Raw genomic sequence first — 26,262 nt, 5'->3', positions numbered from 1 at the left:
GCAGAGTATAGACTCATTCAGGCAGCCAAAGTTCTGGTCTCTGTAGTAGATTTACACATGCTGATGTATTTATTCAGCCCAGTGGTGGAGTACAAGTAGTAAAGTACTGTGTTTAAGTAGAAATTACAGTGTATACTTTTACTTCAGTACATTTGAGAGCAGTATCTGTACTTTCTACTCCACTACATTGTTGAACAGGACTGAAAAGTAAAAGTATTTATCATATTTTTTGGAGACCTGCTGAAAAGGCTGATTTTTTTTTTTTTTTTTTAATTAATTAATTTATTTTTTTTATCAAGGTCATAATTTGAGCAAAACAAAAATATACTCTTGTAGCTTTACGTCATGTTATAATGCTGTTACCTCCTTCATTCACACATGTTTGAGTCACACTTTATTATTCGTCTGTCACATCTCCAAAGCTCAAAACGCTCTGTTCCACCTTGTGATGTCATCAAGTGGTAGTTTTCAAATCAACAGCTCCTTTTACCCAGGGCCGGTCCAGACTATAATCAGACTGAGCAGCTGCTTAGGGCCCCGAGGCCACCAGGGGGCCCCAAGAGACCATATATTTATATTGAAAATAATATAATATATCACGTTTTATTGGACACGGGGCTTGTGTGTTTACAGCAGCTTAAATATCTAATATCTCTAAAACAATTACATTTGTTGTATTTCTAAAGTAGTAAAATATCTGCTGCTGTGTTTGTTTTTGAGTCGGGCAGAGGTGAGGGCAGCTCTGTGTTTACACCGGAGCAAGGACCCGACATAATGTAAATGTAAGAAACACACAGCTGGACACATTAAAATACAACAGAAACAAAGAAAAATGTGTAGAATTTAAAAAGTCTTGTGTTCTGTTGTGTCTGTTGTATTTGTGTCATTCTGGATGCTTTCAGTCTGATGTTGTTCAGATAAACACAAATACAACTGTTCAAAGTGATGAGAGCAGAGTCAGAATGTGTCAAATGTGAATCACCAACAGCTGAACCAGGAGGGGGCCCCAGAGACACATTCAGCTTAGGGCCCCCTGAACGCTGGGACCGGCCCTGCCTGCACCTCTGATTTAGCAGGGGGCGGGCTCTTAGCAAGGCTGTCAATCAAACCTGTTGCTAACGTTCTTTCTTTATTCTTTATTTGTCAGGGACCATGTACAAATTCATTAATCTTACAAAAAAAGTATGATTTGTACCAGATTTAAACACATTAACCCTGTAGCGTCGGATGCTATCGCCGCCGTTAGACTCGCGGTTGTGGACTTTCCGTTACCATAACTCCACAACTAATCGTGCTTCATGTAAATTCAAACGGCGTCTCAAAGCAGAGGCATGAGGCTCTTTAAATATGTCACTGTCATTACGGTAATGCGCTTACGTCGCCCTCGAAGACGACCAATCAGAGCGCAGGGGCTGTGGGGATTTTCCCAGTCAGTTCTTAGCGGCAAATCATCCAAATGATTCTAGAAGTGAAGGTGTGTGGAGTGTAAAAACACAGCGGAGCACTTCCTGTATTACCATATGATGACATCACAAGGTGGAACAGAGCGTTTTCAGCTTGAGAAAAGATGGGTCTGTGTGTAAAACGTGTGTGAATGAAACAAAAAAACACAACTCCAGGTCTGTTTGTGACGAGGAAACAACATTAAAACATAGAAAACAGAGTAATACGGGCCTTTTAAGTACATTTTTAAACAGGTACTTTAATACTTTTACGCAGATTTTTTTCATGTGATACTTTTACTTGAGTAACAAAATGGAGGACGTCTTCCACCACTGGTTTACCCATTACCCCAGGCTTACTTAATGACAGCTTTATCCAAATGCGCAGCCGTTTCTATGGTACAAAAAAAGCGCTAAACTATAAGTATTTTTACAGTCTCCCACTGCAGGTCGTTACGAGGAGGTAGAGCAGCTTGCGGACGGTAAACTCACTGAGGCAGCATCTTCTTTCATTGCACTTAGAGGCAGAGATAGTAAAGCCAGTACAGGATATTCACGAAGAAAAACGCCGTGGGGAACAAAGTGCGTGCGTGTCGGTCGATATTATGAGGATTTTCCACCACGAACACGGCGGCGGCTCGGCGGGAGGCGTGCTTCACCGTGGACAGTCCGCAGCCCTGGCCCTTGGAGCTCTCTTTGGCCTCCCCGTTCATGACCACTTCCTGGGTGGGCGACTGCTCCGTGGGGGGCTCGTCCCGCGCGGAGGGCCCCACCTCGGGCCGGGTGGAGCTGACGATCGGGATGGCGCCGTTTCCTTTGGACTCGTGTAACTCCCGCAAAATCTCCTACAGGGAAAAGAGATTAGGAGATGGGATTATCTACAGACAAGGTGATTTTATTTAGTTGCCATAGAAACATTTTGTGAGTTGAGAGAAATGCCATATATCAGACGTTACCATGAGGTGACTTGTGCTTAGGGGCGACAATAATGATAAAACACAATACTTTACTTACTTACCATTACGTTTATTAATTTTTATTTAAATTATTATTATTATTTTTTTTTTATTCTATTTTTGTTTTGTCTAAAAGATGATAATGATCAAATGCAATACTTTTCTTACTTACCATTACATTTATTTAATTTAAATTTTAATATTATTATTATTTTTTTTTTTTATTCTTTTCATTTTCTATTTTATTTAAATTTTTTATTTATTTTTATTTATTTATTTAAATTTAAAAGTGATCCCTTGCCTAGGGGGAAAAATAATGATCAAATGCAATACTTTACTTACAAACTACATTAATTTAATTTAATTTTTTTTAATTGATTTTTTATTCATTCATTTATTTATTTATTTAATTATTTATTTATTTATTTATTCATTTATTTATTTATTTATTCATTCATTTATTTATTCATTTATTTATTCATTCATTCATTCATTTATTTATTTATTTATTTAGTTAGTTAGTTATTTAGTTAGTTAGTTATTCATTCATTCATTTATTTATTCATTCATTCATTTATTTATTTATTTATTTAGTTAGTTAGTTATTTAGTTAGTTATTCATTCATTCATTCATTCATTTATTCATTTATTTATTTATTCATTTATTTATTTATTTATTCATTCATTTATTTATTTTTGTCTAAAAGTGCTCCTGGTTGTAGTGCAGCTGAGTTTGAGGCGCCCCCTGCTGCTCACCCTGTGTATTTCCTCGATGGTCTGGTGCTGCATGGTGTAGAAGTGTGCACAGGCGTACTCCAGCAGAGCGCCGAAGATGAAGGTGAAGCAGATGCCCAGGTAAACGTCGATGGCTTTGATGAAACAGTTGGCGTTGGGCAGAGACGTGCGCGCCCCCATCATCAGAGTCGTCATGGTCAAGACGGTGGTCACCCCTGGAGACGGGACAACTTTAGATGAACTAATCCTAAACCATTATCTACTGCAGCAGACTCCCAGACCCCCCTCACCCCAGACGCTTCCTCCAGCTTCTCCAGTGGGACCCCAAAGCGTTTCCAGGCACATAGTCCCCCCAGCGTGTCCTGGGTCTTCAACGGTTTTGTTCTTTTGGTCCAAGGCTCATGAAGACTAAACAAGGACTAAACCAGGACTAAACACGGACTAAACCAGGACTAAACCAGGACTAAACACAGACTAAACCAGGACTAAACACGGACTAAACCAGGACTAAACCAGGACTAAACCAGGACTAAACCAGAACTAAATCAGGACTAAACCAGGACTAAACCAGGACTAAGCCAGGACTAAACACGGACTAAACCAAGACTAAACAAGGACTAAACCAAGACTATAACAGGATTAAACCAGGACTAAACACGGACTAAACCAGGACTAAACCAGGACTAAACCAGGACTAAACCAGGACTAAACACGGACTAAACCAGGACTAAACCAGGACTAAACAAGGACTAAACACGGACTAAACCAGGACAAAACCAGGACTAAACCAGGACTAAACCTGGACTAAACATGGACTAAACCAGGACTAAACCAGAACTAAACCAGGACTAAACCAGGACTAAAACAAGACTAAACCAGGACTAAACACGGACTAAACCAGGACTAAACACGGACTAAACCAGGACTAAACCAGGACTAAACACGGACTAAACCAGGACTAAACCAGGACTAAACCAGGACTAAACACGGACTAAACCAGGGCTAAACCAGGACTAAACCAGAACTAAACCAGGACTAAACCAGGACTAAACCATGACTAAACCAAGACTATAACAGGATTAACACGGACTAAACCAGGACTAAACCAGGACTAAACCAGGACTATAGGTGAGGGTGTAGATTGACGGTAAATCGAGAGCTTTGCCGTTGGACTCAGCTCCTTCTTCACCTCATGACTCACTGCAGACTCTGCTCTAATCCGTCTGTCAATCTCACGCTTCTCTCACTCGTGAACAAGACCCTGGGAAACTTATATTTGCTGCATAATGGTAAACACGAGCTATGGATAGAGTCCTACGGGATCCTCTATATGTGCGGACATGGGATATACTGCAGTAGCCATGTTATTCTATTGTCTGAAAAAGGAAAATGAGTCATATTCTTCTCCTGAAAGTTCACACTTCACTGTGATTGGTTTAATCCAGCTGTCACTCACTCAGAGCCTTACAGAGGTGAACCAACAGCAGAAATGTCTGTGTTTTAGCCATAGACTGTATAAAGAAATGCGCTCACGTGAAGCTAATCGACGCTAGCAGTTGTAGCGGCGAATTTGGAGCGCCGAGTTCCTTATTTGGAATTACGGCCGAGTATCATAGCAACCAAAGAGCCAATCAGGAGCGAGGCTGTTGAAGGTAACGCCCCTTTGTGCTCGCAACGCTGGTTTAGTAAGGAATGGGCACTTAGCAACGCTGTCAATCAAACCTGTTGCTAACGTTAGCTGGAGCGACCTCGGGGAAAGATGTCGCCTGATTTGTCTGTTATTAATGTTCATATCTTGATTTACAGACACAATAGTGAAATAAAAACCCCAGGATCATGTAGAGGGTTAATACGAACATTTAAGACCAAAATGACGAGTCTGACAGCAGCAGAGACAGAGAGAGGACACAGTTTTTCAGAAAAAATAAACTAAAAAAAAAAAAAAACCTCACAAAAAAAACAAAACCTATAAATAATTAAAAAACAAACTAAAAAATTCAAAATAACTACAAAAATAAGGAAAATAAACAAAAAACCTTAAAACAACAAAAAAATTAAGATTAAAATAACAAAAAACCTCAAAATAACAAAAAACCCCAACTCAAAATAACTAAAAACAAAAAAATAAAACATAACTTAAAATAACTAAAATAAATAAATAAAAAAAATTACAAACAAAAACCCCTCAAAATAAAATAATAAAAAATAAAAACCTAAAAAAAATAAAATAATAATAATAATAATAATAAAATCTAAAAATAAACTTAAAAAATTAACCCCAGGATCATGTAGAGGGTTAATACGAACATTTAAGACCAAAATGACGAGTCTGACAGCAGCAGGTAGCGAGAGAGAGGACAGTTTTTCAGAAAAAAAACAAAAATAAACTCAACATAAAAAAACCAAACTCAAAATAATTAAAAAACAAAAAAAAACCCTCAAACCTCAAAATAAACAAAAAAAACCTCAAAACACCAAAACTAATTATAATAAAAATGAAAATAAAAAAAACTCAAAATAACAAAAAAAAAGTAAAAATAAACATTAACCCCTCAAAATAAAAAAGAAAAACCTCAATATATCTAAAAAAAAAAAAAAAATAAAATAAAATAAAAATACCTCAAAAAATTTAACCCCAGTATCACGTAGAGCAGATTAATGTGAACATTTAAGACCAAAATGACGAACATGACAGCAGCAGTTACAGAGAGAAGGGACACAGTTTTTCAATTAAAAGTGAATTGGAGCCAGAGTCGATGGAGATGGAAGCGCGACCATGCTAATCTCCAATTTGGAACGCAGCACCGTTTATATATAGAGTTTATATAGTGAATGCATTGAGCCCTTGCATTCAGAATAGTTACACATTAAATTTTAAACTACAGCCATGACACGTAACTTAATGAGCCGCAGGTTTGACAAATGAGCCGCTATATAAACCTGAAGATAATGGTCCGCACACGTTTCTGTAAAAGCAGCGGCTATAGATCTGTTCCCTTCTCAGTGTGTAGTTTTCAGCTGTGTACTTTGACAGGGCGATTACTGCGACAATCTGAGTTTCACAGAATCTATAATCTAATCAAAACCTTTACACTCCATGAGGATGTGACTTCCATTTGGGTCTTAAAGTCTTGGACAGTTGCCATATAGTGACATTGTTCCGATATTGGTGCCCTCCAGTAGTTTCAAAAGACTTATAATTGTCTTCAGCTGCTTTTTTGTCTCCGCTCCAGTAAAGTACCACAGGCTGCTAACGACGTGGTGCGAAAAATCAAACTGTAATTTCATCCCTGAGACATCTGCTGCGTTGGTCATGATGTCATTATTATTATGATGATTCGCTATTTCAACATTTACCGCAGCTCTGTGCTAAAAACATAGACTGTTTATATAAATGGACGTAGCTAACCTGCTAGCGCCGCGTTCCAAAGTTGGAAGTGATCATGGGCGCACTTCTGACTCCATCGGCTCCAATTCACTTTCTATTGAAAAATGGTGTCCTCTCTCTCTGTACCTGCTGCTGTCAGACTCGTCATTTTGGTCTTAAATGTTCGTATTAACCCTCTACATGATCCTGTTGTTCTTTTTTTTTTTTTTTTTTTTTTTAGGTATTTTGAGTTTATTTATTTATTTATTTATTTTTAGTTATTTTGAGGTTTTTAGTTTTAATTTTAAGGGGTTTTTGTTTGTTATTTTTACAATTTTTTTTTGTTATTTTCAGGGTTTTTTTAAATTATTATTATTATTTGTTTTAGTGTTTTGAGTTGTTCTTTTTTTTAGTTTATTTTCTTCATTATTTTGAGTTATTTTGTTTTTTTAATTATTTTAATTTTTTTTTTATTTTGAGTTTATTTTTTTATTTATTTATTTTTTTAATTGTGTCCTCTCTCTGTCTCTGCTGCTGTCAGACTCGTCATTTTGGTCTTAAATGTTCGTATTAACCCTCTACATGATCCTGGGGTTTTTATTTCACTTTTGTGTCTGTAAATCAAGATATGAACATTAATAACAGACAAATCAGGCGCCGTCTTTACCTGAGGTCACTCCTGTTAGCGTTAGCAACAGGTTTGATTGACAGCGTTGCTAAGCCCCCGAGATCAGAGCTAAAGCAGGACTAAACCTGGACTAAACCAGAACTAAACCAGGACTAAACCAGGACTAAATCAGGACTAAACCAGGATTAAACCAGAACTAAACATGGACTAAACCAGGACTAAAACGGGACTACACCAGGATTGACAGCGTTGCTAAGCGCCCGCTCCCTGCTAAACCAGCGTTGTGGGTGGGAAGGAGCGTTACCCTCCACATTCTCGGTCTGGATTGGCTCTTTGGTTGCTATGATACGCACAATCGAAATTCCAAACATGAAATTCAGCTCCAAATCCATCGCTATAACTGCTCTGGCCTCGATGAGCTTCATTTGACTGGAGCCGAACGCTGTGGGTGACGTCACACTCACTTCTTTTACAGTCTGTGCTTCACGACAGCAGAGAGTATAAAGTTCACATTTATACTTAATTAAGCAACTTTAAAATGGGCCTATTTAAGTTGCCCTTTTCCAAACCCAGTGGAAAGATCATAGTCATAAATCTTACTGTAGGTGCGTATGCTAAAGTCTGGAACACACTCGCTATAAAACGTCACAAAGAAGAACAGAGTTAAAGAGGCAGTACAGACCGATGCATGTGCGGGCGGGGACGGAGGACTGGCTGATCCAAAAGGACACCCAGGACAGCACCACCAGGAGGATGGAGGGAACGTACGTCTCTAAGATGAAGAACAGGACGTTTCTGCGGAGGGCAAAGTGCAGCACCAGCTTTGGGTAGTGTCCTGCAAACACAAAGAAGAGAGAAAGTTACTACAACGATCTGATATTTTGAGTTTAGTCCAGAGTTGAGACCTTTTGTTGTTCTTCTAACTGTTATGTGTTCATATATCTGCTTTTTTTATTTTCTGGGCCGACAACTTTATGTCAAAATTCTGTTTGTCAGTTACTTGTAGACCAGACATATCCAAACTATGGCCCGGGGGCGAAATGTGGCCCTCAGACCAATTTTTCTTGGCCCTCAGGCTTCCACTTGCATTGGCCCATTATACTTTCAAGCAGTATTTTTTATTGCAAGTTTTGACAAATCTACCTTGATAAAGCTAATGTCCAATATTTAGTGTGTCCCTTTGAGGATTTAAGCGTGAACAAAGGTCTCGTGGCTCATTCTAACCTGTTATACCAGTCTATGGCCCTCCATCGACCCTCAGCTTTGTCTATATAAATGGACATAGCTAACCTGCTAGCCGCTGTGTTCCAAATAGGAAGTGTTCATGGGCGCACTTCTGGCTCCATCGACTCTGCTGCTGTCAGACTCATTTTTGTCTTAAATGTTCGTATTAACCCTCTACATGATCCTGGGGTTAATTTTTTTGAGGTATTTTGAGTTAATTTTTTTAATTACTTTTTTTTTTTGTTATTTTGAGGTTTTTATTTTATTTTTTTATTTTGAAGTTTTTGTTTGTTATTTTTAGTATATATTTTTTTCAAGTTATTTTGAGTTTTTAAAAAAAAATTTATTTTGAGCATTATTTGTTATTTGTTAATTTTTTTTTGTTTATTTTATTATTATTTTTTAGTTATTTTGAGTTTTTTGGTTTGTTTTTTAATTATTTCGAGTTTTTTTTGTTTTGTTTTTTTGTTATTTTGAGTTTATTTTTTGTATTTTTGAAAAACTGTGACTCTCTCTGTACCTGCTCCTGTCTCATCATTTTGGTCTTAAATGTTCGTATTAACCCTCTACATGATCCTGGGGTTTTTATTTCACTATTGTGTCTGTAAATCACCTAAACTGGCAAAACGTACACAAGGATTTTTTTTTATATCTAATTCCAAGTCTGACTTATTCAAGTTTTAACTCCGAAAAATAAGGCAAATTTGAATTTTTAGGCAATTTTTGTACTCAAATACTAAATAAAACATCTTAAAATGGTCTTAAATGTTCGTATTAACCCTCTACATGATCCTGGGGTTTTTATTTCACTATTGTGTCTGTAAATCAAGATATGAACATTAATAACAGACAAATCAGGTCCTTCTTTCCCTGACGTCACTCCCATTAGCGTTAGCAACAGGTTTGATTGACAGCGTTGCTAAGCGCCCGCTCCCTGTTAAACCAGTGGTGCGGACGGGAAGTGCCGTTACCTTCAACAGCCTCGCTCCTGATTGGCTCTTTGGTTGCTATGATACTTGTGGTCGGAATTTCAAATCATTGTACAGTGATTTGTCCAGTTGACGTTTACGACGGATCAGACCTGGACGACTGACGTTTTGGCTCTAGCGACGTGACACGGCTGTTGTTTTGCTCTTGCTTTGGCGCAGGTTATGGCCAACAGTTTCAGAAAATAAACAACCAGCAGAAATGTGGCGTTCTTCCTCACACCAGAACGACAGAACACTTTTATCTCCTGTGTTCGTGGCTCGAGGCGCCGCTGATGTGATCACTTGGCATTTTGCTGCTGATGTCCCACAATTATCTTTGTATTTGTTCCATAAAAAAGCTCATAAAAAACACATCAGCGAGAAGACAAAATAATGAACAATTTGGGAAAACACTTTGAAAACTCAGAATAAGATTTGGTTTAGAAAGTGAGGAGAGCATATGTGAGTATTTATGAGCCTTGGGCAGGTATAAAGGGTAGAGATTAGTAATTGGGCGAATTCACCAAACAAAGACGCCACGACGGAGATTTTAGTCAAGAAAGTCATTTGAGAATAAGGCTGGAATTGTGTTTTTTGTTTCTGTGTAAACTCTGCACACCTGGCCGGGCGACAGGTGCGTTGGAGGTGTGTTCCCCCCTTAAGAGTAATAAACCAATCACAGTGAAAAAATACAATCACAATTAGAACCCATTATTGTACTTAACTCTTTGTAGCAGTTTCATGAATAAAAAAATCGACTCCGCTCACGTTAGCAACAGGTTTGATTGACAGCGTTGCTAAGCTCCCATTCCCTCCTAAACCAGCGGACGAGACGAGAAGGGGCTTTACCTTCATCAGCCTCGCTCCTGATTGGCTCTTTGGTTGCTATGATACTCATGATCAGAATTCCAAATATAGAACTTGACTCCAGATTTGCCTCTGACGTTACACTCACTGAATCCACTTCTTTATACGATTGAAATACATTGATAGTACAGTCGTCTCTCGCTATATCGCGGTTCATCTTTCGAGGTCTCACTGTTTCGTGGATTTTTTTAGTCAAATTCTGCATGCTTTTTTTACAGAACGTGCATTGTGTTGTGCGTCCTGATTGGCTGTTGGACTGTAGACCATTGTGTCGTGCGTCCTGATTGGCTGTTGGACTGTAGACCATTGTCCATCAGTCTCCTCCGTGCCGTGTCTCCTGTCCAGTACAGAATGTGTTCAGACAAATTTACATAAACGTTGGATCTCAGTGTGACTCTGAAGTGCTGTACGTTTGCGATTTGTTTTCTCCCCGACAAAACCCACAATGTCGATGAAACGTTCTGCACCGACAAAGACGCCTACGAAGGTTTGAACTTTGAGAGAGTTTAAACGAGAGAGAAATGTGAGAAAATGTTAACGCCTGTGTGAGAAAAGTGTATAAAGTGTGTGGTGAGGTGTTTTACAGACAAAAACAGAGAGAATAATGTAAAAAATAAAGCTGATACTTCACAGATTTTGCCTATTGCGGGTTATTTTTAGAACGTGACCCCCGCGATAAACGAGGGACCAGTGCGATTAGAAAAATATAAAGATTATTATCACTATAAAAAGATAACTGCATTTCATTATTCTGACTTTTTTTTTTTTTTTTTTTTAGCTAAATAAGCATCAAATGACATGAACCTCCAGGACGGGCCTCTTCACCTCCGTCACAGAGAGAGGAAACTGTGGTTCACTCACCAAGTACTACTAAGAAAATACTGTATTTAGCCTTCTGAGTACCACCAGATCTCAACCAGGACTATTCAAGACTTAAAATATGGCTTAACTGGTTCTAAAATATCCCTAGAGCCAAGCCAAGAACTAGCGAGAACTGCAATTATTTATCAACTATGAAAATTCAACTAGAGTAAACTTAGATTAGCTTCCTTTAGTCCTCAGAGTAGATTGTCTGAAAGAAGTAAATGAGTCTAATTCTTCTTCTAAAACTACACTCTTCACTGTGATTGGTTTAATCCAGCTGTCACTCACTCAGATCCTTACAGAGGTGAACCAACAGCAGAAACATGTGTGGAAAGTCTTCGTGTTTGAGCCACAGAGCCGCAATAAATAAGAAAAATTGAATCACAATAAGACGTCAAGACCAATATAGCACATCTGATGAGATTATAATTAGATTTTTGGCTCCGTGTCGGCTCGTCCTGGGGCAATTTGCTGGAGCTGAGACAAAAAACTAGATGATTATAAGTCTTTTGAAACTCCTGGAGGGCACCAATGTGGGAACAATTAGGTCTAAAATAGAGGATCCTTCCGTAGAAAACAGTAATAATACAGAACAAGTCTCCAAAACTCAACATAAGGTGAACGTTTCTATGTGTTACTCACTACAGTCTGTCCTGCTGTGTCAGTGTAATAAGAAAATAATTTGAAAAAAGGCAAAAAATAGTGGTTCTCAATCATAATCGGCCAAGTCTCTTTAAGAAAATATTTAGACTTCAAGTACAACCAGATCTCAGGACTATTTAAGGCCTAAATTAGGGCTGAACTAGGTCTAAACTGAGACTATAAATATAAATGGACATAGCCGCCGTGTTACAAACAGGAAGTGATCATGTGTGCGCTTCCAGCTCCATCAACTCTGGCTTTAATTCACTTTCTATTGAAAAACTGTGTCCTCTCTCTGTACCTGCTGCTGTCAGACTCGTCATTTTGGTCTTAAATGTTTGTATTAACCCTCTACATGATCCTGGGGTTAATTTTTTTGAGGTATTTTGAGGTTTGTTTTTTTATTTACTTTTTTATTTTTTGTTATTTTGAGGTTTTTATTTATTTATTTTTTATTTTGATGGGTTTTTGTTTGTTATTTTTATTATATATTCTTTTCAAGTTATTTTGAGGTTTTTTTTATTAATAAATTTTTTTGTGCGTTTTTTATTATTTGTTTTTGGGGGGTTTTTTTAGTCGTTTTGATTTTTTTGGTTTATTTTCTTTTTTTGTTATTTCGAGTTTTTTGGTTTGTTTTTTAATTATTTTGAGTTGGGGTTTTTTGTGTTTTTTAGTTGTTTTTTTGCTTTGGTCTGTTTTTTTGTTATTTTGAGGTTTTTATTTATTTATTTTTATTTTGATGGGTTTTTGTTTGTTATTTTTATTATATATTCTTTTCAAGTTATTTTGAGTTTTTTTTTTAAATTAATACATTTTTTTAAGCGTTTTTTATTATTTGTTATTTTTATTTTTTTAGTTGTTTTGATTTTTTTGGTTTATTTTCTTTTTTTTAGTTATTTCGAGTTTTTTGGTTTGTTTTTTAATTATTTTGAGTTGGGTTTTTTTTTGTGTTTTTTAGTTGTTGTTTTTTTGTTGTTTTGTTCTGTTTTTTTGTTATTTTGAGTTTATTTTTTGTATTTTTGAAAAACTGTGTCCTCTCTCTGTACCTGCTGCTGTCAGACTCATCATTTTGGTCTTAAATGATCCTGGGGTTTTAATTTCACTATTGTGTCTGTAAATCAAGATGTGAACATTAATAACAGACAAATCAGGCGCCTCTTTTCCCGAGGTCATTCTCCCTCGCTTCATTTTAGAAAATCAACTGTGTCGACATCAGTTTAGTTCATTTATACTGTTCTGTTTCACTGTAAAAACCTGCAGATAATTATTTTTCTTATGTGTTTGGACTGTAGGACACATCATGTATTGGACTCGGGGACATATTATTGTATTTAACTGCGAATGTTAACGATGAACTGATCTTATAATATCATTTTTTACCCTTTAAGGACTGAGCACCTTATAGACCATTATATCACGCACAGACTTTGATTCTTTTTTTCGCCATAAAAATCATGTTAAAGGAAGTATCAGCCTGTACTTTGGCCTTTTTTCACACAACTACCTCTATTTTACACATCCATCCGTATTTTTTCTTTGACGCATTGAATATCTGACGTGGAACCTGCGCTCTGATTGGTCTGATTGGTCGTCTTCGAGGGCGACGTAAGCACATGACCGTAATGACAGTGACATATTTAAAGAGCCTCATGCCTCTGCTTTGAGACGCCGTTTGAATTTACATGAAGGACGATTAGTTGTGGAGTTACGGTAACGGAAAGTCCACAACCGCGAGTCTAACGGCGGCGATAGCATCCGACGCTACAGGGTTAATGTGTTTAAATCTGGTACAAATCATACTTTTTTTGTAAGATTAATGAATTTGTACATGCTCCCTGACAAATAAAGAATAAAGAAAGAACGTTAGCAACAGGTTTGATTGACAGCCTTGCTAAGAGCCCGCCCCCTGCTAAATCAGAGGTGCAGGCAGGGCCGGTCCCAGCGTTCAGGGGGCCCTAAGCTGAATGTGTCTCTGGGGCCCCCTCCTGGTTCAGCTGTTGGTGATTCACATTTGACACATTCTGACTCTGCTCTCATCACTTTGAACAGTTTTATTTGTGTTTATCTGAACAACATCAGACTGAAAACATCCAGAACGACACAAATACAACAGACACAAGAACAAAACACAAACATATAAGGGGGGATCAATATTTTTAAAATTCTAGACATTTTTTCTTTGTTTCTGGTGGATTTTAATGTGTCCAGTTGTGTGTTTCTTACATTTACATTATGTCGGGTCCTTGCTCCGGTGTAAACACAGAGCTGCCCTCACCTCTGCCCGACTCAAAAACAAACACAGCAGCAGATATTTTACTACTTTAGATATAAAAACAAATGTAATTGTTTTAGAGATATTAGATATTTAAGCTGCTGTAAACACACAAGCCCCGTGTCCAATAAAACGTGATATATTATGTTATTTTCAATTTAAATGTATGAGCTCATGGGGGCCCCCTGGTGGCCTTGGGGCCCTAAGCAGCTGCTCAGTCTGATTATAGTCTGGACCGGCCCTGGGTGGAGGTACAAAAGGGGCGTTACCTTCAACAGCTTCACTCCTGCGATGATACTCATGGTCAAAATTCCAAATATGGAACTCAGCTCTAAATTAGCCGCTATATCTGCTCTAGCCTCGATTAGCTTCATTGGACTGGAGCTGAACGCTGTGGGAGACGTCAAACTCACTTAGTCCACTTTTTTTTGCAGTCTATGGGTCTAAAATAGCCTTAGTCAAGTCAAGGACAAGCTAGAACTGCAACTACGATAATCCAAAGAGAGTAAATAATAGAAAACAAGTCTCCAGAACTCTAACTTTAAACTTGGATATCGTTTATCTGCAAACTCAACATAAGGCGAGTGTTTGTGTATGCTCCTCACTACAGCCTGTGCAGAGACAGTCCTGCAGCGTCGGCTTTACTGCGATAAGAGCACAGCGGGGTGCAGAGTTAGTCCAGAGTTAGTATACATCACCTGTCTCATACACCGCCTCCGCCACTGTGGTGTAGTAGCTCTCCACGCTGTACTGAGCGAGCCGCAGAGTGTCCAGGCCTCGGACAGAATCGTTCCCTCGGGTCCAGTAAAACACAACGTCTTGCAAGTTGTAGCCCCCTGTCCATAGAAACAGCATCAGCCTACGCACACATCAACTTTGAGTATTCAGCGTGTTCACGATACTCACATGAGGGGCGGGGGAGATGGAGGCGTGGTCAGAGTGAAATGGCATTGATTTGAAAGTTTAAAAAAAACTTCAGGTGATGGGGGATGTGGACTTAGGCCTGACACGATACACGCAACATCGACTCAGTGAGAGAAAAAGTCCGATCGGTCGACTGGACGAAAAGTGAAGATGTTTGGCTGCTCGTCCAAGCCGTTTCTTCAGTTCTGGTCAGATTAATGCTGGACACTGCCTTATATCTGTCTGCGAAATCGACTTTTTTGTTGTACTAGTGGGAAATATTTAGGTAATGTTCTGTATCATAATGAGAACTGAGCTGGAGAAGGTTGAAAAAATGTAAATATTAAGTGTTCAAAGCATAGGCTGTATATATAAATGGACATAGCTAACCTGCTAGCCACCACGTTCCAAACATGTGCGCACTTCCGGCTCCATCGACTCTGGCTCCAATTCACTTTCTATTGAAAAACTGCGTCCCCTCTCTCCCCTGGGGTTCATTTTTTTGAGGTGTTTTGAGTTGATTTATTTATCTTATTTATATTGAGGGTTTTTTGTTTGCTATTTTAAGTTATTTTGAGTTTTTTTTTTTTGTTATTTTTATTTTATATATATATATATATATTTAATTTTTTTGTTGCTTTGAGGTTTTTTTTAGTTTATTTTCTTAATTTTTTTTGTTATTTTCAGTTTTTTTTAATTTTTTTTTATTTCTCATTTATTTTGAGTTGTGTTTTTATTTTTGTTATTTTGATAAACTGTGTCCTCTCTCTGTCTCTGCTGCTTCAGACTCATCATTTTGGTCTTAAATGTTTGTATTAACCCTCTACATGATCCTGGGGTTTTTATTTCACTATTGTGTCTGTAAGTCAACATATGAACATTAATAATAGAAAAATCAGGCAACTTCTTTCCCTGAGGTCACTCCCACTAGCGTTAGCAACAGGTTTGATTGACAGCGTTGCTAAGCGTCCGCTCCCTGTTAAACCAGCGGTGTGGACGGGAAGGGACGTTGTTTCTTCGTCAGGAAACAGACCTGGAGTTGTGTTTTTTGTTTCTTTCACACATGATTAACACACAAACCCTGCAGACATATAACAGAAAACACTCTGTTCCACCTTGTGACGTCATCATGTGGTAAAACAGGAAGTGCTCCACTGTGTTTTTAAACTCCACACACCTTCATTTCTAGAATAATTTGGATGATTTCATCTTCTGGAATTGCCGATCTTTACTGAACTAAAGGTTAAAAAAAGGAGCCATTAACTTGAAAACTACCACTCGATGACATCACAAGGTGGAACAGAGCATGATAAAGTGTTACTCAAACGCATCGACAAAACAAAACACAACTCCAGGTCTGTTTTTGAGGAGGAAACAGCGTTAGAACACGACTTGAGTCCATTTTGCGTAATACATTTAACCGTCGCGTTCATGTACGTTCATATTTTTACACAATATTGCACATTTAGACTACGTTTTTAGGAGATAATTTTGTTTTATAGCTCATTTATTTATTTTTTATTTTTTCTTCAGGTTGCGTTATCGTGACAGGCCTACGTGCATGGACTTCTTCTTCTTCTTCACGTGTTCTACTCACAGCTCTCCAGTTGCAGCGTGCACTCTTGGCGGTCCATGGGGTACTTGGTGAGGTCCATGTTGCAGGCGATGGTTGCCGTGATCCTGTCGTGCACAAACACACACACACACACAAACACACAAACGTACATACACATTCGATAAGACCTTTGATATCGACACATGAAAATCTGTGATGTTATGAAAGCGAAGAAGTCCCATATGCGTCGATATATTTATGTGCTGGAAGCTTTAATGAGGTATTGATCAGACGATGTATACTGAAGTTCACTGACACATCGGGGAACGAATCTCTGGATCGTTTTATGTGTCTTCTTTTTATTATTACACGTATCAGTATAAACATGGAAACGTGAACGGCACTGCTCCATTTGACAGGCTTCGCTATAGGGACGGCGAGCGTAAGATGTTTAACGTGAGCCTCCGTCAGGCTTCATATCCATCAAACCACGATCCCCAGAGATATTTCCATAAGATATTTCCAGGATTCTTTTAAATTTCTCTTGTATTTTTTCATTTTTTTAAACTAAATTACATCTGTTTTTAAAATTGTAGGTTATATCTTGTTCGCGTATCCGCTATCGGCCTTAAATCTCCAGCAGAGGGCGAGCTACTGCCTAAAAAAAAGTGACCACGCCACTCTGTTCAAGGTTTGAGGTAAAAAAAAAAGGACTTGGGAGGAGTTTGTAGTAAATTTAAATGACGTTTTTATATATGAGTATAAGTCGCACCAGCCAAAAAATGTATAAAAATGAAGAAAAAAACAAACGTAAATAATAAAATTTCACATATAAGTCGCACTCCCGGCTAAACTATGAAAAAAAGTACGACTTACACTCCAGAAAATGTTTTTTTTCTTATCTAAATTACGTTTGTTTTTAAAATTGTAGGTTATGTCTTTTTCGCGTGTCTGCTATTGGTCTTAAATCTCCAGCAGAGGGAGATATTTTGTTTTAGAAACTATGCAAAACGATGCAACATGTGACTACAAAGCTCTGTTATAGGTTGGAGGTAAAAAAAAGGATGTGGGAGGAGTTTGTAGTACATTTAAATTACCGTATAAGTCGCACAGCCAAAAAATGCATAATAATGAAGAAAAAAAATGATATATTTCACATGTAAATCGCATCTGAGTATAAGTCGCACTCCCGGACAAACTATAAAAAAAAGTGCGATTTATACTCCGGAAAGTATGGTATATAATTTTGGGAAAATAATCTAAATCAGTCCAAAATATCAACCCAAAATATCGCCGACTGGTTGCTCTGGATTCTAAACAATCGGCATCGGCCCCGAAAAAAAACATACCAGTCGATCTCTTTATGTTACTATGTGTGTTTTACTTTTTTTGTGTTTTATTCAATGTAAAAAATATATAACGTCAAAAGCCAAGGCTAAAATGTGAGCGTGTGAATAACCCACACTACAGCAAAGACGCAAACCAGATACACTGCATCATGTCTCATTACCTGGAATGTGCCGCAGTATGGAATTAAACACAGTGGCTGTCAGAAAGGTTGGCCTTATTGAGCTTGTGTCTCTATGGTTCTCATGTCTGTGGATCATTTTGTTATAATTTACACATTTTAAATCACAATATTCATCTAAAACACATGTGCTAAACTCAAGGCCCGCGGGCCAAATGTGGCCCTCCACATCATTTTCTGTGGCCCTCGACAGGGTACATTAAAAAGTATGATGGTCTTAAACTGTCACTTTATCAGGACATACAGTTACACAGACATATTTTTACATCTAGGCAAATGCATATGATATATCTGTAACTTGAATAAGTAATAAATACAGAGTTAATTAAAAGTTTAAAAAGTTGGGGTTTTTTTGTTTTGTTTTTTTACATCTGGCCCTTTGATGGCAGCCATTTTGCTGATGTGGCCCTTGGTGAAAATGTGTTTGACACCACTGATGTAAAACGACTTAATAAAATAAACAAATCCGCTGAGCTCAGTATTAGAAAACTGCGGTGTCCAATGGAGCTGATGTCGCCGTAAACGTCATCACAACAAATACTGTCGGCGCCCCCTATGGACAGATGCACATCACACTAGAGCAGCACATTCTTTTTTTCATTTGTACCAAAATGATGACGCGACGCTGCCAAATCCTAAGAGTATCACAGTGGGCGTGTCAGAGTGGGCGTGTCACAGTAGGCGTGTCACAGTGGGCGTGTCACAGTGGGTGTGTCACAGTGGGCGTGTCACAGTGGGCGTGTCACAGTGGGTGTGTCACAGTGGGCGTGTCACAGTGGGCGTGTACAGGCGGAGGTGAAAATGGGAATCGATCAACAAAATGGCGTCTTGAAAATAGTCGATTAAAGATTAAACTCAAACATGAATCAGTCCAAATAAAACTTCAGAGGCTCAACGAGAAGAAACGACTAGAACATGGACAAAACTCTGAACAGAACAGTTTGTCGAACAGGTTTGATTTAAATTATGGGTTGTGTCAAAAAACAAACATTAAATCGTTGCTTCTCGCTGCAGAGCCCAGACACACAACCTCAGACGGTGAGTCGTCCTCGGCGTCGCGTCGTTTTAAAAGTCCATTCTCGTCTCTGTCATTGATTCGGCCGAGCGTTTGAACGAGTGGAACGATTTGTGACGTGAGAATGAATCTGAACCACGGCCAAAACGAGCGAGTCCTGCAGCTGAACTAAATACAGGGATTGAACAAGAATCACTACAAGCTCCGCGTCAAGGCCCGAGGTGGAACGAAAACGAGTAAAAGTAGTAGTAAAAGTACTTATGATGTAATTGTAATGAAATGTGTATTTTAGTTGTAGCTAAATCTAGAACAAATCATCTTTTCTTTTGTAAGATTGATGAATTTGTGCATGGTCCCTGACAAATAAAGAAAAAAGAAAGAAAAGTAATGTACTAAAGTATAAATGTGAGGTATCTGTACTTTACTTAAGTACATTTTACAGTGGATACTTTTTATTTTTACTTCAGTCCGTTTGAAAGCAGTATCTACTTTCTACTTCACTACATTTCTGATCTGGACTGAAAAGTTTAAGTATTTTTTTTATTTTTTTGTGAGACCTGCTGAAAAGTCTGAGTTGTTTTTTATTTTTATTATTTTTTTTAAACACGTTCATAATTTGAGCAAAAGAAAAATAAACAAATAAAAACAGATAGAAAAAAATATCAATTCAATTTTTTCCATTTGACAAAATTCAGCAATTATTTATTTATTTATTTTTTAAATCAAAATCACCACATTTGAAGCTTTAAAAGACTCAAAATCTGCGTGAAATACTTTAACTTTTCACTCTTCACGTACATTTTTAAACAGGTACTTTAAACTTTTACTTAAATAGATTTTCCATGTGACACTTTTGTATTTACTTGAGTATTTTTTGCTCCGATATCTGCCACAAAACGTAGTACTTCTTCCACCGACGGTTAAGGTAAAGACACAAGGAAAAACTGAAAAAATACTACTCAAAAACTCATTATGTTCAGCGTGTCCTTGAGACCAGATCCATATGAATAAAAACAAGCACTTTCCCTGAAATTCCAAGGCTGAAATTCCAAATTAGCATAAAAGCCGTGAAATCAAACGCGTAGGATTAGCATTTCTCCGCTTCCCGAGTGCCGCTATTATAAACTAATTACCGTAAAGCGTAGAGAACCGTTCCGTTGCTGAAGATCCGGATGAGCCGGTTCTCCACTGTCACATCGTGTAGGAAGGAGCGCTTGGAATCTGGGATAAAAGTATCAGGAATCCACAGGAGCGATACCAGCCGGCCGTCCACGCTCACGCTCTCATTTCCTGGGAATATCAACCGGGAATCGCGCCACCTCTGACGGAGAAAGATTGTGGCTGTGTAGTCCTGAGAAGAAGGGGAAAAGAAATCAATTTACTGCCTTTTATCAGCGTAAAGTCAAAAATATATAGGAAGGATCTATACCATATTGATTTCAGAGATGGCATCGATACTAGCGATATCCAGGCTCATTCCAATCTCCACAGGCCCCGCTGGGAATTGGAAAACAGAACAGTTTTTCCTGACGCACACGAGACTCGCTGATTGCTTCCATGTTGAAAAATCGCTTCGTGCCACAGACAGGTTTTGCTTGATTAAAGAGTTTTTCAGGACGACAGATTCAACGCCACAAAAGAAAAAAACGCCTCCCCAGTGTTTCGGAACGGGATCGGAATGGAATTTTAGCTTGGGACAGTCGTGAAATCGCAGCGACAGCAGTTATTTAGATTAGAATTTACTCTGCAGAGGACAAAACACCTCGTCTGTTACGCTTCAAATGAAAACGCGTGAGGTTTTTGTGTTCGTTTATCAGTTTCCGTGATGTTTCAGTGTTTCTCGGAACAAAAATCCTACTTTCCAAACGTGAACCGCAACGGAGTTCAACGTGGACGCTCACCCCGTTCATTTGTCTCTTAGACTTGCTGAAAAAATCATATTAAAAGTTTGAAAGCTTGCAGAATCAGCTCCGTGGAAACGAATGACCACAGAGAATTTAACTTCAAATTGTTTCTGAAACTTTATAAACCACTAAATTGTTCAAACATTTGGCAGAATCTTGTGTTTTAAATGTGCTTTTTGGACTTAAAACAGCAGCGTGATGGATATTCGTTAGCACGTAGCTGGTTAGCATGTAGCTGGTTAGCACGTAGCTGGTTAGCATGTAGCTGGTTAGCACGTAGCGATGCTTTTGGACTCTTTTTGTCTATGTGAAAGGTTAAGGAAACTCCCGCACACTGTCTCACTCTTGGTTCACTTTTATTTTTGTAACGTTTCGGTCCCTTAATACGAACATTTACGACCAAAATTGAGGAACGTCAGAGGGACAGAAACGTAAGAATAAAAGTAGATCAAGAGTGAGACAGTGTGCGGGAGTTTACTTAACCCTTCAGACAAAATGCTTCTCCTGCGATGCACCTGTCGCCCGGTCAGATGTGCAGATTTTACACAGAAACGAGAAAAAACTATGTGAAAAATTTATGAGAAATTTATGTCCAGAACATGAGCGTCACTGTAGAGCTCCATTCGATTTTTATGGTTTTCTTGTGCAGCCCATAGACTGTTTATATATATGGACATAGCTAACCTGCTAGCCAAACAGCAAGTGAGCATGTACACGCTTCCGGCTCCATCGACTCTGGCTCCAATTCACTTTCTATTGAAAAACCGTGTCTCCTCTCTCTGTACCTGCTGCTGTCAGACTCGTCCTTTTGGTCTTAAATGTTCAGATTAACCCTCTACATGATCCTGGATTTTGTTTTTTTTTTTTGTTTTTTTTTGTTTTTTTTTTGTTTTTTTTTGGAGGGTTGTTTTTAGCTGTTTTTGTCATAAGTTTTTTTTGTTACTTTGATTATTTTTTTATTTACTTTATTTTTTTTTTTTTGTAATTTGAGTTGATTTTTTTTATATTTTGATGTTTTTTTGTTATTTTTACTATAATTTTTATTTATTTTTTGTTATTTTGAGGGTTGTTTTTTTTGTTTTTGTAATTTTTACTTATTATTTTTACTTATTATTATTATTTTTTGTTGTTTTTTCTGTCCTCTCTCTGTACCTGCTGCTGTCAGACTCATTTTGGTCTTAAATGTTCGTATTAACCCTCTACATGATCCTGGAGTTTTTATTTCGCAATTTTGAACGTAAATAAACAAAACATGAACATTAATAACAAACAAATCAGGCGCCTTCTTTCCCTTCCCTGGTCACTCCCGCTGGCGTTAGCAACAGGTTTGATTGACAGCGTTGCTAAGGAAAGCTCTAGACCTGGGACGATATTGAAATTTGGCGATTATGGTGACGAAAATAATTGCGATTAACGATTATATCAGGATAATTATTACACTATTGACATTTTTTTTTTAAATTATGGATATGAGTCATTTAAATTTTAATATTATGAATAAGTTACATGTTTAAACAGCTGTAATTGTCCAGTACTTTGTTATAAGTGACAACAATAAGACATTAGCGTTCATTATAACGTGCATATTATGTATTTTTATTTTATTTTTTCGTATTATTCACTATGAACCGGATCTTCTGTGTTCTTAATAAAGACTGAAATGAATTAAACAACAAAGATCTAGAAGAAAACACGGAGAAGCAGGTTTTTTCCGCACATTCTTGTGACATAACAACGATAATCAGTGCTGGACGATTATCTTTTCTTTATAATTCTGTTGTTCTGATGTTGTTGTTGTATAAATCTACTTCTAAGACTATTTTATTTTTACGCATATCTTTTTTAACATATATTATTATTATTATTCAACGTTTTTTATTTTGTGTTTACACTTTATCAACGCAGAAAGTTCCTAGTTTGCGAGTTGTTTGGCAATAAAAGTCTTGCCCCACGAACGATTATGACCGACCCTTTTTAATCACGATAAACGACGATTATTGTTTACCTGCAACAACCTCGCTCCTGATTGGCTCTTTGGTTGCTATGACACTTGCGACCGTAATTCCAAACGTGAAACTCAGCTCTAAATCCGTCGCTGTAACTGCTCTAGCGTCGACGAGCTTCATTTCGACGTCACATTCTGCTCCGTCCACGTCTTTACGCCGTGGACGGAGCAGAATGTGACACGATATCAACTGCGAAAAGCAAAAATCCAGCGCCTACCGTTGAAATTGGGCCTGAGGTAGCGGTTATATCCTTTCATGAGCTTTTGAATCGTTGGTAGAAGTTGCGAGTCGTTCCATTCGCCCCAGTGATTTGACGTGAACATGCAGCTTCTGGTGATACAGGAAAAAAAAAGGAAATGACTGGAGGCAATTACAATGTGGAGAAATGAGCTGATAAAGCAACGAGATTCTCCGGGAAAGTGACAACACCAACACAATAGAGCTATTAAAGTGTAATCCGTGTTGTACTCACCCCGGCGCGTGGGTCACGAACAGGATCAACGCCGCGTGGAGCAGGAGGAGCATGATGATGATGAGGAGGAGAAGGAGGAGTCTGGGAGAAGTCCGACACGATACAGAGTCAGGGCTGGCGCTGGTCTGTGGGGTTTCTGTGTGGAATTAATGCACAGATTTGATGTTTTATGTGGGAATAGGGAGTTTATTTGTGGAATATCGAGAACTGTTCAAACTGTCGAAACACAGAACAAAACAAACAAGTCAAAGTCCCGCCCAGGTCCATTTAAAACGTTCAAAACAGGAGCAGGTTGATTATAAATGTTTATCTCACATTATTAAAAAGCTGCAGTGGCTCCAGTTTAAATGTCCTTCCAATATGTGACATTTTTGTGAGACTGAAATAACAAAAAAAAGTTGTTTTTCCCCTTTTCAGTTCTAGTACGGCCGAGACAATCATCAGATCTTGGATTAAAAGTTTTTCTCCACCTCTGCTGTTCCTCCTCCTCTCCTCTTTTCCTCCCCCTCTCTCTCCTCCCCTCTCCTCCCCTCTCCTGCCTCTGTCCTCCTCTCTTCTCTATCTCTTCCTCTCTCATGCTCTCCTTTCTCTCCTCCTCCTTCCCTCTCACTCTCTCTCCTCTCTCCCTCTCTCTCTTCCTCCCTCTGTCTCTTCTCTCCCTCTGTCCTGTTTCTCCTCTCCTCTCTTTGTCTCCTCCTCTCTCATGCTCTCTCTCCTTCTCTCCTGTTTCTCTTTCCTCCTCCTCCCTCTCTTCTCCTCCCCCTCTCTCCTGTTTCTCTTCTTCTTCCCTCTCTCCTCCTCTGCTGCCTTTCCCCTTCTTTGTGTTCTTCTCTCATCCTCTCCTCTCTGTCCTCTTTCTCTCTCCTCCTCCCTCTCTTCTCCTTCCCCTCACTCCTCCTCTCTCCTTTCTCTCTTCTCCCTCTCTCATTCCTTCTCCTCCTCTCCTCCTCACCCTCTCTCCTCCTATCCTGCCTCTGTCCTCCTCTCCTGTTTCTCTCTTCTCCCCTCCTACTTTCCTCCCTTTCTCTTCCTCTCCTCCCATTCTTCTGCTCTCCTTCTCTCCTCCTCTGATGCCTTTTCTCTTTTTTGTGTGCTCCTCTCTCTCATCCTCTCCTCTCTGTCCTCCTCCTCCCTCTCTTCTCCTCTCTCCTTTCTCTCTTCTCCCTGTCTTCTCCTCATCCTCTCTCCTGTTTCTCTCTTCCTATCCTGCCTCTGTCCTCCTCTCCTGTTTCTCTCTTCTCCCCTCCTACTTTCCTCCCTTTCTCTTCCTCTCCTCCCATTCTTCTGCTCTCCTTCTCTCCTCCTCTGATGCCTTTCCTCTTTTTTTGTGTGCTCCTCTCTCTCATCCTCTCCTCTCTGTCCTCCTCCTCCCTCTCTTCTCCTTCCCCTCCCTCCTCTCTCTCCCTTCTCCCTGTCTTCTCCTCATCCTCTCTCCTGTTTCTCTCTTCCTATCCTGCCTCTGTCCTCCTCTCCTGTTTCTCTCCTCTCCCTTCCTACTTTCCTCCCTTTCTCTTCCTCTCCTCCCATTCTTCTCCTCTCCCTCTCTCCTCTCCCTCTCTCCTCTTCCTCTCTCCTTCTCTCTATTGTCCAGTTTTCAGACCTAGACAATGATGAGATCTTGGATTAAAAGTTCTTCTTCCACCTCTGCTCTTCCCCCTTTCTCCTCCTCTTCTCTATCGCTCAGTTTTTAGCCATAGACAATCATGAAATCTTGTTTTAAAACTTCCTGTTTCAAAGTTCAACAAACAGGTGAGGTACAGAGTGAGTCTGTCGTCGTCATCGTCCCATAAACACATTTAATAAACACATTTATTCAGTGTTTTTCTTCTGACAGCGATGAACAAACTACTTTTCCATCGAGTGAACGGAGACGTTTTAAACTCATTTAATTTAGACCAATTCAAACATGTTCTGAAACGCACAGGAGCCACACTTGAGTTTTCTTTCAAACGCTAGCGCTCCGGGATGTGTTAAAAAACGTTAAAATTGCAAAACTTAACACCCAAAAAAGTTCCCAGTTAGACTTTTTCTTCCAAACAGTTCAGCCATATTACATTATCTTTCATTTTCCTACATTTTTTTTTTCGTTTCTAAGTGTCGTTTGGACAGTTTCTCCTCTGGTTCACCTCATTAATCACAAACATAATCAAAGAGCTCAGTACTAATCATGTACTGTGAGCGATCGTGGCTCCGTTTGTCTAAAATGGCTCCAGGACTCGAGTAACTGTGACGGACAAGCTGCACATTAAGAGACATCTGTGGACGTCAAACCTCCCAGTGGAGACGGAGACAGAGACGGGACGAGGCGCACACCAGTAAACGCTTTCAACGAATCCACAAACTGTTTACCCCGACAAATTATGTCCCATCTGCAAACTGACCATAGACTTTATATGTAAATGGACAGAGCAAATCAAATAAAAAGTGAGTACACAATGTGCACACTTCCGACGCCACGAGTGGTCATTTTGGTCTTAAATGTTCTTATTAACCCTCTACATGATCCTGGGGTTTTTATTTCACTTTTGTGTCTGTAAATCAAGATATGAACATTAATAACAGACAAATCAGGCGCCTTCTTTCCCCCGAGGTCACTCCTGGTAGTGTTAGCAACAGATTTGATTGACAGCGTTGCTAAGGGACTGTAGACCATTGTGTCGTGCGTCCTGATTGGCTGTTGGACTGTAGACCATTGTCCATCAGTCTCCTCCGTGCCGCGTCTCCTGTCCAGTACAGAATGTGTTCAGACAATTTTACATAAACGTTGGATCACAGTGTGACTCTGAAGTGCTGTACGTTTGCAATTTGTTTTCTCCCCGACAAAAACCCACAATGTCGATGAAACGTTCTGCACCGACAAAGACGCCTACGAAGGTTTGAACTTTGAGAGAGTTTAAACGAGAGAGAAATGTGA

General features: G+C 38.9%; 1 protein-coding gene across 1 annotated transcript; it reads right to left on the bottom strand.

The window, feature by feature from the left end:
- Window positions 1–1,930: 1,930 nt before the first annotated feature.
- gabrp (gamma-aminobutyric acid type A receptor subunit pi) lies at window positions 1,931–23,400 on the bottom strand. The gene is made up of 9 exons (XM_055224652.1): window positions 23,349–23,400; window positions 23,094–23,206; window positions 20,396–20,463; window positions 20,100–20,317; window positions 16,466–16,548; window positions 14,664–14,801; window positions 7,811–7,963; window positions 3,155–3,348; window positions 1,931–2,287 (listed from the first exon to the last, which is right to left on the bottom strand). The coding sequence occupies exons 2-9, from the start codon at window positions 23,197–23,199 to the stop codon at window positions 1,961–1,963; spliced, it is 1,287 nt and encodes a 428-aa protein (XP_055080627.1). The 5' UTR covers window positions 23,200–23,206; window positions 23,349–23,400; the 3' UTR covers window positions 1,931–1,960.
- Window positions 23,401–26,262: the final 2,862 nt, after the last annotated feature.

The sequence above is a fragment of the Periophthalmus magnuspinnatus genome, chromosome 10, assembly GCF_009829125.3.
Source record: "Periophthalmus magnuspinnatus isolate fPerMag1 chromosome 10, fPerMag1.2.pri, whole genome shotgun sequence".
NCBI classification, from domain to species: Eukaryota; Metazoa; Chordata; class Actinopteri; order Gobiiformes; family Gobiidae; genus Periophthalmus; species Periophthalmus magnuspinnatus.
The sequence above is the reverse complement of the archived record's forward strand: the minus strand, read 5'-3'. Positions and strand labels throughout refer to the sequence as shown.